This window comes from Pteropus medius, unplaced genomic scaffold, assembly GCF_902729225.1.
Source record: "Pteropus medius unplaced genomic scaffold, Ma_sr-lr_union100, whole genome shotgun sequence".
Taxonomy (NCBI): Eukaryota; Metazoa; Chordata; class Mammalia; order Chiroptera; family Pteropodidae; genus Pteropus; species Pteropus medius.
This window is the reverse complement of record NW_024352787.1, coordinates 2,800,497-2,816,378: the sequence shown is the minus strand read 5'-3', so window position 1 is coordinate 2,816,378 and position 15,882 is coordinate 2,800,497. Positions and strand designations below refer to the sequence as shown.

The 15,882-nt window shown below is 33.2% G+C and overlaps 1 protein-coding gene across 1 annotated transcript in view; it reads right to left on the bottom strand.

The window, feature by feature from the left end:
* ITGBL1 (integrin subunit beta like 1) overlaps positions 1-15,882 on the bottom strand; it is a 173,927-nt gene that overhangs the window by 20,423 nt on the left and 137,622 nt on the right. Inside the window, exon 8 of the mRNA XM_039848971.1 lies at positions 4,050-4,166. Within this exon, the coding sequence (XP_039704905.1) occupies positions 4,050-4,166 (117 nt within the window). The remainder of the gene's footprint in view (positions 1-4,049; positions 4,167-15,882) is intronic.

Below are 15,882 nucleotides of genomic sequence, written 5' to 3'. Positions count from 1 at the left end.
TTTCAAGGGGAAGGTAAGAGTTATCAGTAAGCTCTGGAAGATGAGAAAGAAAAAGAAACTAAGTGTTTAAGAGAGAAGTTAGAGAAGAAACAGGTAGGAAAGGTGTTTCTCAGGTCCAGGGAGGAGACCATGTATCATGGGGTTTTCAGAGTAGAGTAAGTAAAATTCTATGCTAAAAAATGGTCGTGTAGAATGAGAACTGGAAATAACCCAGGATTTGGACAACTAAGAATTATTAATAAACCCAGGAAAAGTCAGTTATGTGGAATAGCTGGAGACAGAGCAAGTTTCCATGGATTTAAGATTGAACCAAGAGGAAAGCTACAGATCAGGGGTCATGACATCACAGGGGTAAAAAATATTTAGAGGCATGAGTGTGTTTGAGGGGCGGTGCAGGGTTTTACCTGGAATAAACATGCAATGAGTATTTGCTGATTTAATTATTATCTGCTATATACGTGATAGGCTATTATTAAATAATAAGAGAGTTTTCCTTATCATAATGGGTATTTTTAGATAGACTGAGAAATACAGAAAGTTTGACAATGCATATTGTAGCTTGAGAAACCCTAATGGTTACTGTCTTCTTAATTGTCCTTCATGCTTCAGCAAGTTCATGTGAAGCTACCCCACAGAAGGTGCACTACTGTGTAATAGACACTAAAAATACTTCTGAGATGAATGACGGCTACTTTGATTTAATAGGTCAGTGTCAAGTGTGAGGAGAAAGACTGCTTTATGCAAAAAGAACAGAAAGGAGAAATCATGCATGCCATCTAAAATTGAAGACCAGACAGTCACAGTTTCTAATAAATTGTTGTTACAAAAGGAATTAACAAGCAATCAGGAACCTCTGTTACATATCCCATAGAGTTTACATAAATTTCTGCCTGAATTGGTTATGTCTGTCACTCTCTCTATATGTACATAAAAATAATGATAATATATATATATATATATATATATATATATATATATATATATGACACTTATTTGTCAGGTACAATCCTAACTCATGTAATCTCACAACAACCCTACAAGGTAGCTATCAACATGATCATCATTTTAAAGATGAGAAATGGGGGTTATGTAAATTGCTTTAAGTTATATAGGTAATAAGTGAAACAGCCAGGGTCGGAACCAAGAAAACCTCTCTTTAATCTATAGTCTTAAGTACTGTACTCTATTGTCATTTATATTTCTAAATGTTAAAGTACATTTACATAAATGTTTATGAAAGGCATGGGAACTTGCGATCTTCTTAGCAATTGATTTACTATGTTGTATAGTACTAAAATTACTATAGGTTTCAAACGTGTTAATTAACAGCATGTCTCTTATATTTTCCTTACAGAAACATAAACAAAATACAAGACTATAATGGTTAAGGCTCATATAATTCCTTCTATGAAACAATGCTTACAAACTAGAATTGAAATCAAAGTACCCTTAGAAGCTGTTGTAAAGAAATCACAATTTGAGGCCAAGTGCAAATCTAAAGCGAGAGGTCATGTTTCCAGTAAGGTTTCACGTGAATTACAGTGGATCTTCATTATTTGCAGATCCCATATTGCAGAATTCGCCTACTCACTAAAATTTATTTGTAGTTCCCACATCAATACTCATGAAGCTTTAGAGATCATTCGAGAACACAAGAGGAATGGCAAAAAAAAAAAAAAAAAAAAAAAATGAGAGCTGCCTGAGGTTCACATTTCTCTTTAAGGTCAAAAGAGGTCACACTCTGCCTTCTTGTTTCAGTTCTTATACTGTAAACTAGTGTCTTTTCTGTAGTATATTTATTGTCATTCTTTTCACATTTGGAGGCTTTTTTGTTGGTGATTTCAATGTTTAAGATGGCCCCTAAGTATAGTGCTGAAGTGCTATCTAGGGTTCCTAAGCGCGAAAAGTCTGTAAGGTGCCTTATAGAGAAAATATGTTATATAATCTTTGTCTGAGCATGAGTTACAGGGCTGTTGGTCACGGGTTCAGTGTCAACAAATAAACTGTATATTACACAGTGTGTCTTTAAACAGAAATGTATGTAAAACAAGCTTATGTACTGATCAGTTGATGAAAATGCTATGAACTTAGCTCTGTATTTCCTTAGGAGCAATGATTCAGTATTCACTAATTCAGTGTTCACTGCGACTTTATAGACCATAACTACCATGAATAACAAAAATTGACTGTATCTTTGACTTCCCTTGTTGAGGAACACTAACAGAGTATATGTGTGGATTGTAAATTATATGTAACTTTTCTGCTTTATGTTACATAGAGTAAACATAAACACACCATTGATGGGGACATATTTGCCTCTCTCTTCCTGAACTATCCCTCTCCAAGCAATAGAACTGACCATCATAAGAGTAAAGATGAAGAAGTGAATAGTAAGGAAAGCAAAAATGTACTCACTGGAATGTGTAAAGGAGATGCAGTTGTAACAGGTTTCTACAATATCAACCATTTCAACCAAGTCACCAAAGCAGATGGACAAGGAGACCTATGTGAGGTAGAGGCACTGCATGTCAGAGAAAACGGCAATGATAATGAGGGCAAGACATGTATATGGTACTTTCTAGGTGCCAAAGTATGTGTGTGTGTGTGTGTGTGTGTGTATGGAGGTATGTGTGTGTGTGTGTGTGTGTGTGTGTGTGTGTGTATATATATATATATATATATATATATATATATATATATATGTGTGTGTGTGTGAATTAAATGAGTAGTACATAATCTACTTAACAAAAAGAGACTGTAATCTGCTTAGATATTTCTCATAACTAATACCAGTGAAGGGACAATCTAAACTAAAAGTAATATTGAGATAAAGTCAAATCAGTTTGATGTTACCCTGGGGAAAACTGTGATATAGGGAAAGATCTGTGAACTGAACATCAGTGCTCAAATTCTGGGCTTGCCACTTTTTAGTTAGGGGACATTAACACCTTAAACATCACTCACTTTTCCATTCATAAGATGAAGAAAGCAGGAACAGTTACTTAAGTTGGCTGCCATGACTGCATGAGATAAACTACCTGGCACAACAGTTGTTAAAAAGGACCTTTGGCTCACAAAGAAGAGAAAAAAGAAATTTTTGGTCAAATTGCAACTGTTTTATGGTTGGTTAGAGAGAGAATATATAGATATATATGGACATTCGACGGATGATAGTGATAATGTCCCTGTCTTTCATAAGTTGTACCTGCATTTTGTTTTTATTTTTACCAATAATAGCTCCCAGTTGCATTATGTTAATTATATTGAAGAGATACAGTTATATTCTTTTAGTATGATTCCATGTTCACTTCATTGCAATTGTACTGAAAACCTGGAAGGAGCTGTATTCAGCAAGCATCATCTCTAGTTTTGCAAGACTGAAATAGGAGAATAATGTCGACTCCCATTCCCTTCCCTAGAGAAATCTCAGGCAGTTGCTGTCGATACGCTCCCTCTGGGACTCTCAGAATCCCTTACGTTGACCACCTCTGGTTACCTTTGTTGACCACTCTCTATTTGCCTCATTCTTTCTTTTCACTGTTTCTTACTTTCAGGAAACTTTTATTTAGGTCTTAGAGCCATCACGGGACTTTTGTAATTAAACTTAGGAAGTTATTTTCTTTTTTTCCAAATTTGTAGATGATACTTACTCGCCCCATCAGTATTTATGAATAGAGTAATAGAAATCATTTTACACTGTTCAGTAGCAACAAAGCCTTTCACTATCTCTATAGAATTTAGTTTAGTCTCGACAATCTTTTCTCAATAGCATACTGTGTACTCTACATACTCTTAAATCAAGAGTCCAAGAATATAAAGGTCATTACAAACCTAGCTGTATATTGCTTTTAGGTCTAATTGTACATTGATTTTTGTTTATCTTCTTTTTAACAGAATTATTAAATAGATAGATGATAGATGATAGATAGATAGATAGATAGATAGATAGATAGATAGATAGATAGATATAGATAGATAGATAAAGTAGAATAAGAAAGGCAGGTGAAGCAAGTTGCATGCAGTAGCAGAAGGCTGTGAGAACTGTTCACCTCCACAGACCACACCATCGACGTCTTCACAGCGGCGATCATCACACTCGCACAACCTGCCGTACACCCTGCGATCTCCTGGAGGGTAGCAAGTGCATTTGCCACATTCACATCTACCTGCAAAACACAAAGCATTTTCATTAGGAGATTCACAGAATCAGAAAGGCTTCAAAAACAAACAAGTATACTATTAAACCCAGACTTTCTGGACCAGTTCTAGGCTGCACCTGATTATAGCTCAACAAATAACTTTTCTTACCCACCCTAAGGTAAGCCAAGGTCAATCAGAAATGCCAAGGAGGTTGATATTGGAAGTGACAATTGTTGGTTCAGAAGTCATTCATATTTACTACTTTCTACTTTTAGTTTCATTCATCTTTGAAGAATAAATCAGTCATTTTGGTATTTCATATTCAACTTAGTTTGATGATACCATTTAACATAACTGAATCAATTTTATATATTTTGACATAATTTAGCATAATGTGGTCATTTTTAAAAATATTTTTATTTTGGGTCTATCTGCTACATAAGAAAAAAATGTTTATATGTATATTTTGATGTGATATTTTGGCATCAATTTTATAGCTAACAAAACTCATTTTAACATGGAACATATGTCAAAGCACATGACCTAAATATGTTTATTATTCTTAACTTAAAATTTAAATGTATAAACATTTTTGAAATGTTTGCCAAGACTGAAATAGGAGAATAATGTTGGTTTATAGTTGGGAATTCCTTAACTATTATAATTATGACTTTCTTCATTATTTCTTGAGCTGTAACTATGTGTCAAACACTATAGTTCTATGAATTCTATCATTTTGTTTTTATAATACCACACATCGACTAGTATTATCACTATCATTTTACTAAACAGGAAACGGAGACATAATGAGGCCAAGTTACTTTACATGGTGACCCAGCTCATAAGGATAGATTCAAAATCTATATCCATTCACATTAACCTTAAAGTTTGTACACCTAACCATTAAGCTATATTGAATCTTAATATATTCATAACACAGTACTAGAAGACTGTATGAGAAAGTAAATTTATTTTGTTTGAGGAATTGGTAGTGATTTGGAAGAAATTCAGCTGGGTGACTACTCTGAGACATCTGTTACTCTCTGTCATTAGCCCGACCATCATAATTACACACCCACTGAAAAGATCATATGATGCTTCAGGGCTGACCCTGAGATGTTGTTAGTCATTCTGTTGCTGCATTTGTATTTTAAAGAAATTCTGAGTTGGTAGATGATGGAAGAAGGGAAAATTAGTATTTAGAATCATATAATTTCAGAGCTGTAATTAAAGATAATCTAATGCAGTGATTCATAATCTTTTTTGGCGGAAGTGCTGGGGTCATGATCCCTTTGCGAATCTGGTGAAAGATATGGCAATAGATACTGTTGTTCTGGCTGCCCTTCAACCAGTCTCTCTTTCTACTTGGAGGCAGTCCCAAGTTCAGCAGAAGGCAGAGCCCCACTTCTCCCACAGTGATATTCTCTCTTCCTATGCCCTGGCGGACAGAACAGAGACACACCAGACAGTATTGGCAGGGCTTTGATTTTTGAAGGTGACAGCAAAGGTACAAAGTGGCGAGTGTAACAGCATAGTAGTTAGTGTCCAGGAACGGTAGAGTTCAAAAGTGATGGCAGCGGGGGCTGGTTCTCGGCAGTGCTTTGCTTCCCTGAGGTGCTGCGTGAGTTGATTGTTCAACCTTGCATTCTGAGCCTAAACCCTTCTAATAAAATCCTTTTTCATCCCAGTTAATGAAGTTGATTTCTGTTGTTTGCCGTCAAGAACTTTAACGGGTAGGACCTAGATCTCTCCCTGAAAAAAATATATTAGCACACATTTATTTATTGTAAAATCTCAGAAAGATCCCAAGTTACTGCAATTTAATTAATAGTTGAAGAAACTCAAGCACACTGAAGCAAAATGAGTTGCCTAAGGCCAGAGAAATAGACATTAGCAATGTCGGTGCTAGAACCCAGATTTCTGAGCCCCAGCTACCTTCTGGTGTGCATAAACACACTAGCCCTTATCTTGGTGGATGTGAAAATGACAAAATAATCCCGACTGTGGAGAGAAAGAGACAAACTATAGGACCATCAGCAGAATGGCTCGGTATGGTTAACTAGTCCTTTACGGACAGATGTCAGAAACATCAATCACCTCATTCCTGAGAGATAATACAGTCCCAGTTACCAAGATAACATAAATTTTTAAATTTGAGAGTAAATGTATTTTTGGTGACAATTTATTAATGTTTCAAGGCATATGGGAAATTTCATCAATATACATTATTGGTGTCTACACTTCTCTGGAAAGGATAAGCTAAATACTGGCATATGGGTCCAATATCTCATTTCATTGTTTTCATTATAAATAGTTTCTGTCTTATATTTATTCTATAAAGTTGGATGGTGTTAATATTCAGTTCTAAGTACATTTTTCCTAATGGATTATGATACATGTATCTTTTTCAAATATCAGAGAATAATTAACCATTTTGCAATCTTTTGTTGGAGTTTTAAAAAGATACATTAGGGCAATTATTAGGTGAATTAACTTTATAGATATAGCTCTGATATAATTAATAGGTTATATCTTCTGAAAAACAAAAAATCACAAATCAAGAAGGATTAATTTATTGCAGATAAAAAGGTAGAGTAAATTGTTCACGCAGTCTACATTTTAGAGTGCATTCATTATTTTGTTGTCTCAGTTCACAATTTCAGTCCAGTCGGTACCAAGATATATACCTGCCAGGTAAATTTCCACTCATCCTTCAAGATCCAAAATAAATTTAACCAAATCCATGACACTTGCACCCTCCTACTCATGTACATTCAAAAACACAGCAGAATTAACAGTATCACTCATATGCCCTCACAATATTTGAAACAATATTTATTGAAAGAATACATAAAACAATAATCATGTGTGGATAGTTTGGTAATATTCAACAATGCATGAGCTTTGGTGGTAGAACTTGAATGAATTTTGAATAGGATGTCTCTCCCAGAATACATACACATTTCCAATTGCCTGAAAACCTTCTTTTGTGTTTCCCACAGTTACGTCATTGGAAACTCCCATAGCAAATTCATCATCTTTATTCACAAACCTACTCCTATTCCTGGGTCCTTTTATCTAGGAGAAGGTCACCATCTCCTAGATCTAATCTGTCACCAAATCTTAAAAAATCTTGATGACATTTAATTCCTTCCTTTTATTAATTAACTATTCTTCTCCCTTCGATTTGAAATTTCATAAAGTCCACTTTCTTAAAACATACCTATAATTATGTAATTCCCTTTCACATGATGGTCCCAGATGACATTCAAGGCAGAGATCAAATTTCTCAACAGAGCTTTCCATACTTAGTTCAACTCAACTTTCCAATCGTAAATCTAATGTTCATAGTGCAGTCATGTTCAGAGACTTTGCTTATGTGCTCCACTTCATCCCTCTGTCGTGCACTCAACCACTTTACAAAATTCTACCCAGTGTTCAATAGCCAGCTCAAATCTAATCTCTTCTATGAAAACTTCCCCACCATCCTTATTCGGTTACCTGGCAGAATTGATCCCCTTCTGTGATCTCATAGCACTTTATTCACACCACTAGTAGATCAGTGAATGCAAATTATATATTAGGTAAGTACATGCCTGAACCCTATCATAAACGATGAGTGCTTTATGGTTGAGGCTGACAGTGAGATTTGTATCCTGTTAGCAGCAAGCAAAGTTCTCTGTCGAGGTCATAGGAAACACTGACATACAGATTATTTTTACATTTTTTAAACAAGAATTTGAGTCCAATCTTTTTCCTTTATTTATTAAATTACATTATTATTGACATTATTACTTCAATTATTATTTTAATGTTATGGAGATATAACTATGGTTTTTTAATAATTATCAAATTAATATTCTTATAAGAACAAAGGTTAATGGAAGTTTGTATGTCTAGCACTAATAAGTGCTATTTTATATAGTATGTTGAGAAAAAAATCTAAAGGAAGATATGCTCAAAGAAATAAAAATATCACATTGTATATATGTACCACATCTTCTTTATCTAGTCATCTATTGAAGGGTATTTTGGTTGTTTCCACATAGGGAAGAGGGGAGGCAAGAGGTAAGTTAAGGGTAAAGGGAGTCAAATATATGGTGATAGAAGAAAATTTAACTTGGGTGGTGAGTACACAATGCAATATACAGAAAATGCATTATAGAATTGTATACTTGAAACCTATATAATCTTATTAACCAATGTCACCCCAATAAATTTAATAAAAAAAGAAAGAAAAAGAAACCACGTAATTTTTTAAAATGCCATTCAAAGATGGACAGAAAGGGTAGAAATAACTGAGAAAAAATTAATTTAGTCAACATCATCAAAATCATCTAACCAAAACCTATCTAAATTTACTCTATGCTGTGTCTTCCTACTCCTATAAAATTTTAATAAAGTAGATAATCTTTCAGCATATATGAAAAGTCCAGTGATATCATTTTATAAGGAATTGCAAACTTTATGAATTATATTTTAAGGCTGATTGTATACTAGCAAAGAAGAGTAATGAAATAAGAAAATATCTAAAAGTTCTGATTAAACATTTAAATTGGACACTTAACTTTTTATAAACTACTTTAAGTCAAGACATTCACAAAAGGCACCATTTAGAGCTCTATGCTTAACTAATCATTTTAATAAATAAGATATATCTCACTTAATTTAAAGCTTTTTAAATTTTCTCATAATCATTAAGATAACTAAATACCTTCTTTCAAAGATGTGCCTTAGATTACATTTTCCATAAGTACTAGATTAAAATAGACATGGGAATATAATGCCAAACGAGAGATATGTAAGTCTGTAATTTCTGCTATTTTATATAACTTGTTTAATTCCACTAAGAATTAATTCCAAATAAAAATATTCAACTATGATATTTCCAAATATCAAATACTTAATTGTTTTGAGCAACGTTACTGACTTTTTTTATAATAAAAATTTAAATAAAAAGGTTATTGAAAGGTCAAAAATTTTAAATATTTGTATTAATGGAAAGTTCACACTATCAGTAGAAATGAAAAGAAGCTCCCCCTTAATCATATAAGAACTGCAAACTAAAATTATAATGAGATTCTATGCCAAACAAGCATTTGAATACTGACAGTAACAAATTTGGCAGTGGTTTGGAAATACAAACCTGTTTTTTATTTTTTACGGCTGATAGAAGTATAATTGGTAGAATATTTTGGGAGACTATTTATTATTATCTGGTAAATTCAACATGTATAATCTATGAACCAGCAATTCAATTCTTGGTTATATTCCCTGAAGAAAAGGGTTCACATTAGTACCAGGAGATGTTCCAGAACAATCATAACAACACAATTCCTAATAGTATCAAAGGAGAAAGATCCCAATGTTCATCAGTAAAAGAGTAGATAAAAAATGTCAGTTATATTCTTTTTTTGCTAGTTATAGAAACATATTTTTATTTATTTTTTAAATTAAGTTTATTGGGAGTAACATTGGTTAACACAATCATATAATTTTCAGGTGTACATTATAATTTAACATCTGTATATGCTATTGTGTGTTTACCACCCAAAGTCCAGTTTCTTTTGGCTACCATATATTTGATCCCCTTTACCCACTTCACCCTACCCCTACCCCCCTACATTTGACCCCATCTACCTCCCCCCATTCCCCTACCGCCTACCCTCTGGTAACCACTACCATATCCATGTCCATGAGTCTCTGTTTGTTTGTCCTGTTCCTTTGTTGCTTTTAGGTTTATATCCCACATATAAGTAATATCATGTGATTTTCAACTTTTTCTGTCTGGCTTATTTCGCTTAGAATGATTATCTCAAGTTCCATCCATGTTGTTGCAAATGGCTGTATTTCATCTCTTCTTATGGTTGAGTAATATTCCATTGTATATATGTACCTAATATCCAAAATATACAAATAACTCGTATGACTCAATAACAACAAAAAACAAAATCCAATTAAAAAGTGGGCAGGGGATCTGAACAGACACTTCTCCCCAGAGGACATACAAATCGCCAACAAAAATGAAAAGATGCTCAACATCGCTAGCTATTAGAGAAATGCAAATCAAAACCACAGTGAGATACCATCTCACACCTGTTAGAATGGCTATAATCAACAGGACAAGTAATAACAAATGCTAGAGAGGATGTAGAGAAAAAAGGAAACCTCATATACTGCTGGTGGGACTGCAAATCAGGGTATAGCCACTATGGAAAACAGTATGGAGGTTCCTTAAAAAACTAAGAATTGATCTACCATATGATCCAGCCATCCCTCTCCTGAGTATTTACCCCAAAGACGAAAATCCATATCTGAAAAGATATTTGCACACTGATGTTCGTAGCAGCATTATTCACAGTGTCCAGGACATGAAAGCAACTGAAGTATCCTACGAGAGATGATTGGCTAAAGAAGTTGTGGTACATATATACAGTTATATTCTTAAACAGAACACTGTGCTCCAATTAAAATGAAGAAAGCACCACTGCTTGTATATCATGCTTGAATCTTAAAAACATAATGTACATTGCAGGAAGTTAGCCATAAAAAAAAAAAAACCCGTATAGTTTGATGGCATAATTTCAAAACAGGCACATCTAAACACCCCAGTGTTTGGGAATATATACTTAAGTGAAAAGTTTTAAAGAAATGGGTAGAGGTGATTATCAAGAAAGTGAGAATAATGGTTATCTTTTCAAGGGAAGAAGATATTTAAGGAGGGGTAGGAGAGAGATCTTGGGATTTTGGCATTATTCTACTTCTACACCTGAGTCATGGTTTGGTGTGTGATTACTTAAGGATTCATAATGCTATAAATTAATATGCTATATGATTTTCTGGAAATAATGGGTTATTCAAAAAACAAGGCTGGTAGAAATGGTGGGCCATGTTGCAAAAAGAAATCTGTCCCTTTACTTAACTCGTTATAACTAAATAAGTTCCCAAGAGATTCAACATTTAGATGTAAAAATTTAAAACAAAAAATACTAGATAGGAATATAGTTGGGAATTTTTATAACCTTCAGGTGAGAAAGACTATTCTAAACATGACAACAAATCAGAAACATCAAAAAAATTGATAAATTTGACCATAAAATATACAATATTTAATTTATTTAAAGCAACAAATAACATGACTGAAACATAAACCAAGACAAAGTATTAACACGAATAAAATGAATAAGTAAAATTTACTGTATATAAGAGCTCATATATAAATAACAAATAATGTACACCTATGAAAAAAATAGACCAAGAACAAAAATGGATCATTCATAATAGAAATAATACATGATGATCATTATTAATAGTGTGTTATTTATATCTTTTAATAAATCCCATGGAAATAAACTACAAATTTAAAGTACTTATACTTTCTTGAGAAGTCACCTGGTTCATAAAAATAGTTGAAATTTCTGAAATCTTTTAGCTACTAAGATTTTACCTGATATAGCCCAGAAGAAACTCACATTAACAGGTTTTTGTTTTTTTGTTCTTTGGGAATTTGCTCACAAGATGCTGCAAGGTATATGCACATAAAATACCATTATTTTAATACTGAAGTAAGAGAAAGCAGAATTTTTATTCTACATATCGCTGAATTATAAGATGAGATAAAAAGAGTAGCTTAAGACTTTTATAAAATGTAGATTGCCACATTTTCATTTTTAGAAACTGAATGATCAAAGATGTATTTAGTAATTTCACTAATATTCATCCTTATTAACTTACTAACTGCTACAGTGCAGTTATGGTAGAAATAATCATTTAATTATTTCACAAAATCAGAGAATATTAGAGATGGAAAAGTCATGAAGGATGATCAAGTTTAACCAACTAGCCCCATGATTTTGAAGAGGAGGAAAATGAAGTTCTGAGAGTGAGATAATATGTGACTTGCTTAAGGTCATACTGTGAACAAGGGATTCAAAGGTTGTCTCTCAAGGGCACAGAGTGAACAAGGGAATGAAAAGGTCATCTCTCACTCCTCAGTCAGTTCTACAGCTATTGTTGTTTGTCCTTTTTAATAGTTAAAAATGTTGGGTGACTCTTTCTTAATGAAAATGAAGAGATATCTCAAAGCATTGCCTGAAGAAAAAGTGTTTATCTGTGGTAGAGGCTAATTTTCTAACACTGGGATAGGGCCAACTATATGAAATTGTGAAGGTGACATTTGTTTTTCAGGCTGTATATCTCTTTCTCCTTTTCTTCTTTCTTTCCCTCCTTATTCCTCTCTTGGCCTCCAACCAATCTCTCTCTCTCTCTCTCTCTCTCTCTCTCTCTCTCTCTCTCTGTCTCCCTGTCTCTCTCTGTCTCTCTCTCCATCTCTCTCTCTCCCTCGTCTCTGTCTCTCTCTCACACACAGACACACACTCCCTCCCTCTCTCTCTCTTTCTTCCAAGTTTTTATTTTCTTCTTGGATTCCTCTTTTTTGCACAATTTTAACCATGACCAATTTCTCAATCTTCAGACTTGGCCTTCTTCCCTTATTCTCTTCAAATTTATTTTCTTAATGTCTCATTTCCATAGGGCAGAGCCTTCAATTCAGCAGTGACTAGTTACTACGTGCTAGATGGGTAGATACAGAGATAAACAAAAAGGACACTACCCCTTAATCTCATGGATTAACAGTCAGGAGAGAGTCCTTTGATTAACTAATTGGATAAACTCTCATACCTCATTAAGTGTTAGTGACCAATTGAATCTTCTCTTCTCCATTACCACCAGTAATATCACTGAGTGTTTGTGAAGGAGTGAAAATCTAGAATTTTCAGACACCACATGGTAGATGTTTGGACCCGAAAAGTAACTAAGACTGAAATCATCTCCAGAAGCCATAATTGAAAACACAACACACACATACACACACACACACACACACACACACACACACACACAGAAATCATTTTGATCCTATATGCTCACATTTGAAGTGTTTAGGTGGAAAATGACTTTGACCTCCTTTAAACTACACCACACAGAGAACACATATGTGTTCTTTCTCAAGAATAGATTCTACAAGGTTTATTAACTTTGAAAAATTGCATTTATTTGACCACTCCCTCAGTCATTCATTCAACAAACACTTTTTGAATACCAACTATGGGTTAAGTATTGTGAAAGATGCTGAAGACACAAAATTAATTAGAACATTGAACAATGTTTTATAGTAGAGGGATTAAAGGTAAAATACATGAATATATATACCCTATAGGGTTACAGAAGTTCTCTGGCAAAGGTAACATGGGAATGAGTCCTAAAATGTTTGTTAAATGTCAGTCAGACAAAGAGGAAGGGAAATAAATTCTATGGCACAGATACAAATAAACACACAAGCTCTGACTTTTAATTAATCTCGATTTTAATCTTGACACATCCACTGTTAAATGTGATTTCTTGGAAAAGTAAGTTAAACCTCATTTATCATGGTTGCGTGATGGGAATAATAAAAATAATAATACCACAGGATTATTGCAAAGGTTAAATATTGTAATACATATTAAGAACAGGACAGGGCCCGACACATAATAAGTGTTCAATAAAAAATAGATAGTATTATTTATAATACAAACATGTTGGGAGGCTTGAATTTTAATTGCATAAAATTCATTCTTCTTTCTCATTCTACTTTTCTAAAATGAAAGGAAAATGAAAAAACAACCCTGTAATTTCTGATTCAAAATGAAATTGTTTAAAAGAGCACTATATCATCAAATGCACCTGCCAGCATTGTAAAAGCAGGCACACTCCCTATGACCTTATTTTCTTTCACTTTTTAAAACGGTAAAACCACACTTGCAGTACATGCTCAATAGTTGGAGAGTAATTAGAGTCTCACATAAAACAGAAAAGAGATTAGCACTTTACTAACACAGTTATACTTTGCCTAAAATAATAGGTTTACCATAGCAACCTGATTACACTAGAAAAAGCTCCTGCCAAATGCATCCTAAGTTCCCTTGAAATTTCTATGAGAAGAAATTGAACACTTGAGAACTATAATATTCTGTACCATTTTATCTAAGCACAAATATTTTTTGTGAGGATAAAATAATCTTCCATCAGATATTTAAATGTCAAGAGGTACCTTTCACCTTCCATTTCAAAATGAGAAGTGAAACTTCTTAAAATTAAAGCCATGTTAACAATAAAATTGCTAGCCAAGGAAGTGTTGCTCATGACTTTTAAAAACACATATAAATGTCAATCTTTCTGTTTGTGCTTTCTTAGAAAAAAAAAAGGAAGTAATCAATCATGAGTACTGTGAGAAAATAAGACATTTAAGCAAATGTGCTAATATAATTTTCTGTTGTCTACTTTACAGTGTCTAAAACTGAAGATGGAAAATGGGAATACCAGGCCTCACTTTCCTCTAAAGGTTTTCCAAAGTATTGAGCAGAATATCACAGAGGAGATCTATTAGACCTCTAAATGAGATTATTTCATTTAGCTTAAGATAGTTTCCAAAACAAAAACTAAATTTCTCCATCCATTTCTTTCTAACTATAAATTAGGTAAATGTATGTAGCAATATCACATTCATTTATCAATATAATTCAGAAACTAAGTGACAGGTCCAAGGTTAAAAAGTCAGTGAATGACTGAGGTAGGAAATGTGGGGCTTAAGTATTTAATCAATGTGGCTCATCATGAAGTAGCAAATATCAATCAGAATTCAAATTCCCTTCTTCCTAGCTCATGAACACATTGACTGGACAGTGGGCGGTAGTTTGTTTCAGAACACTGTTTTGGGATTCTGCAAACATAAATCGTATCGCATCCAAGCCTATCGTTGGTATTGATTTTAATGATTCCATTCTAGGTCATAAATACATGCAACTATACTTCACCCTGAAGTACTCTATGGGATAAATGCCAAAGGATAAACAGAGGGAACAAATTCTATTCACCAGTGAAAGAGAGTATTCTGGTTGATTTAATCAGAGAGATGTTTCTATAAAAAGTTTCTTAAAGATGAACTTTATTTGGGCAATAGAGGGGTGGGGTGAAATCAGGCCCTAGTCACTTCAAAATTCTTGGTTTTTATGACTTTAAAAAATTCCAAAGTGTGAATGATTATATATCACTTCCTTAATAGACATTCAGGAGTGCTAATTAAATTAATTTGAAACAAGTATAGGTTTTCTCCCCATATCAAGAATATTTAGCAAATATATTTTTTAAATGAAACAATGAAATCTATATAACGATAAATAACAAATTTTCCATTAACGACCTAATCTTTTAAAACTAAGAAAAATTACTCCATAAAGCAATATTTCTACTGATAATTTTATTATTCTTTGTTTCTGAATTTACCAATATTGATTTCCCCAAATCATAAAATATTAGAAAGAACATTGTGTGTGTATATATATACACACACATACATGAGAATATACATGCATGTGTATGTTTAAATATGTGGGTGATAGAACTCCCTGTGAGCAACTTATTCTCAAATTATTCATGTATTAAAAGTACTGTACTATTCTTAAGTCTTCTAAGTTTGACATTATTTCAAAATAAAAATATTAAAATTTTTTAAAAATATATAAGTAAAATGACCTAATTTATCTATGTAGTTAAATGTTTTTTTAAAATAAAATCTTATCAATAATTATATATATACCTAACCACAAATTTTACATTCAGTTTTGGAGAACATTCTTTAACATCATATTCAGAATTTCGGTCAATTTTTTTTCAATAAAGTTGTGTCAAATGTATTCAGGGCCT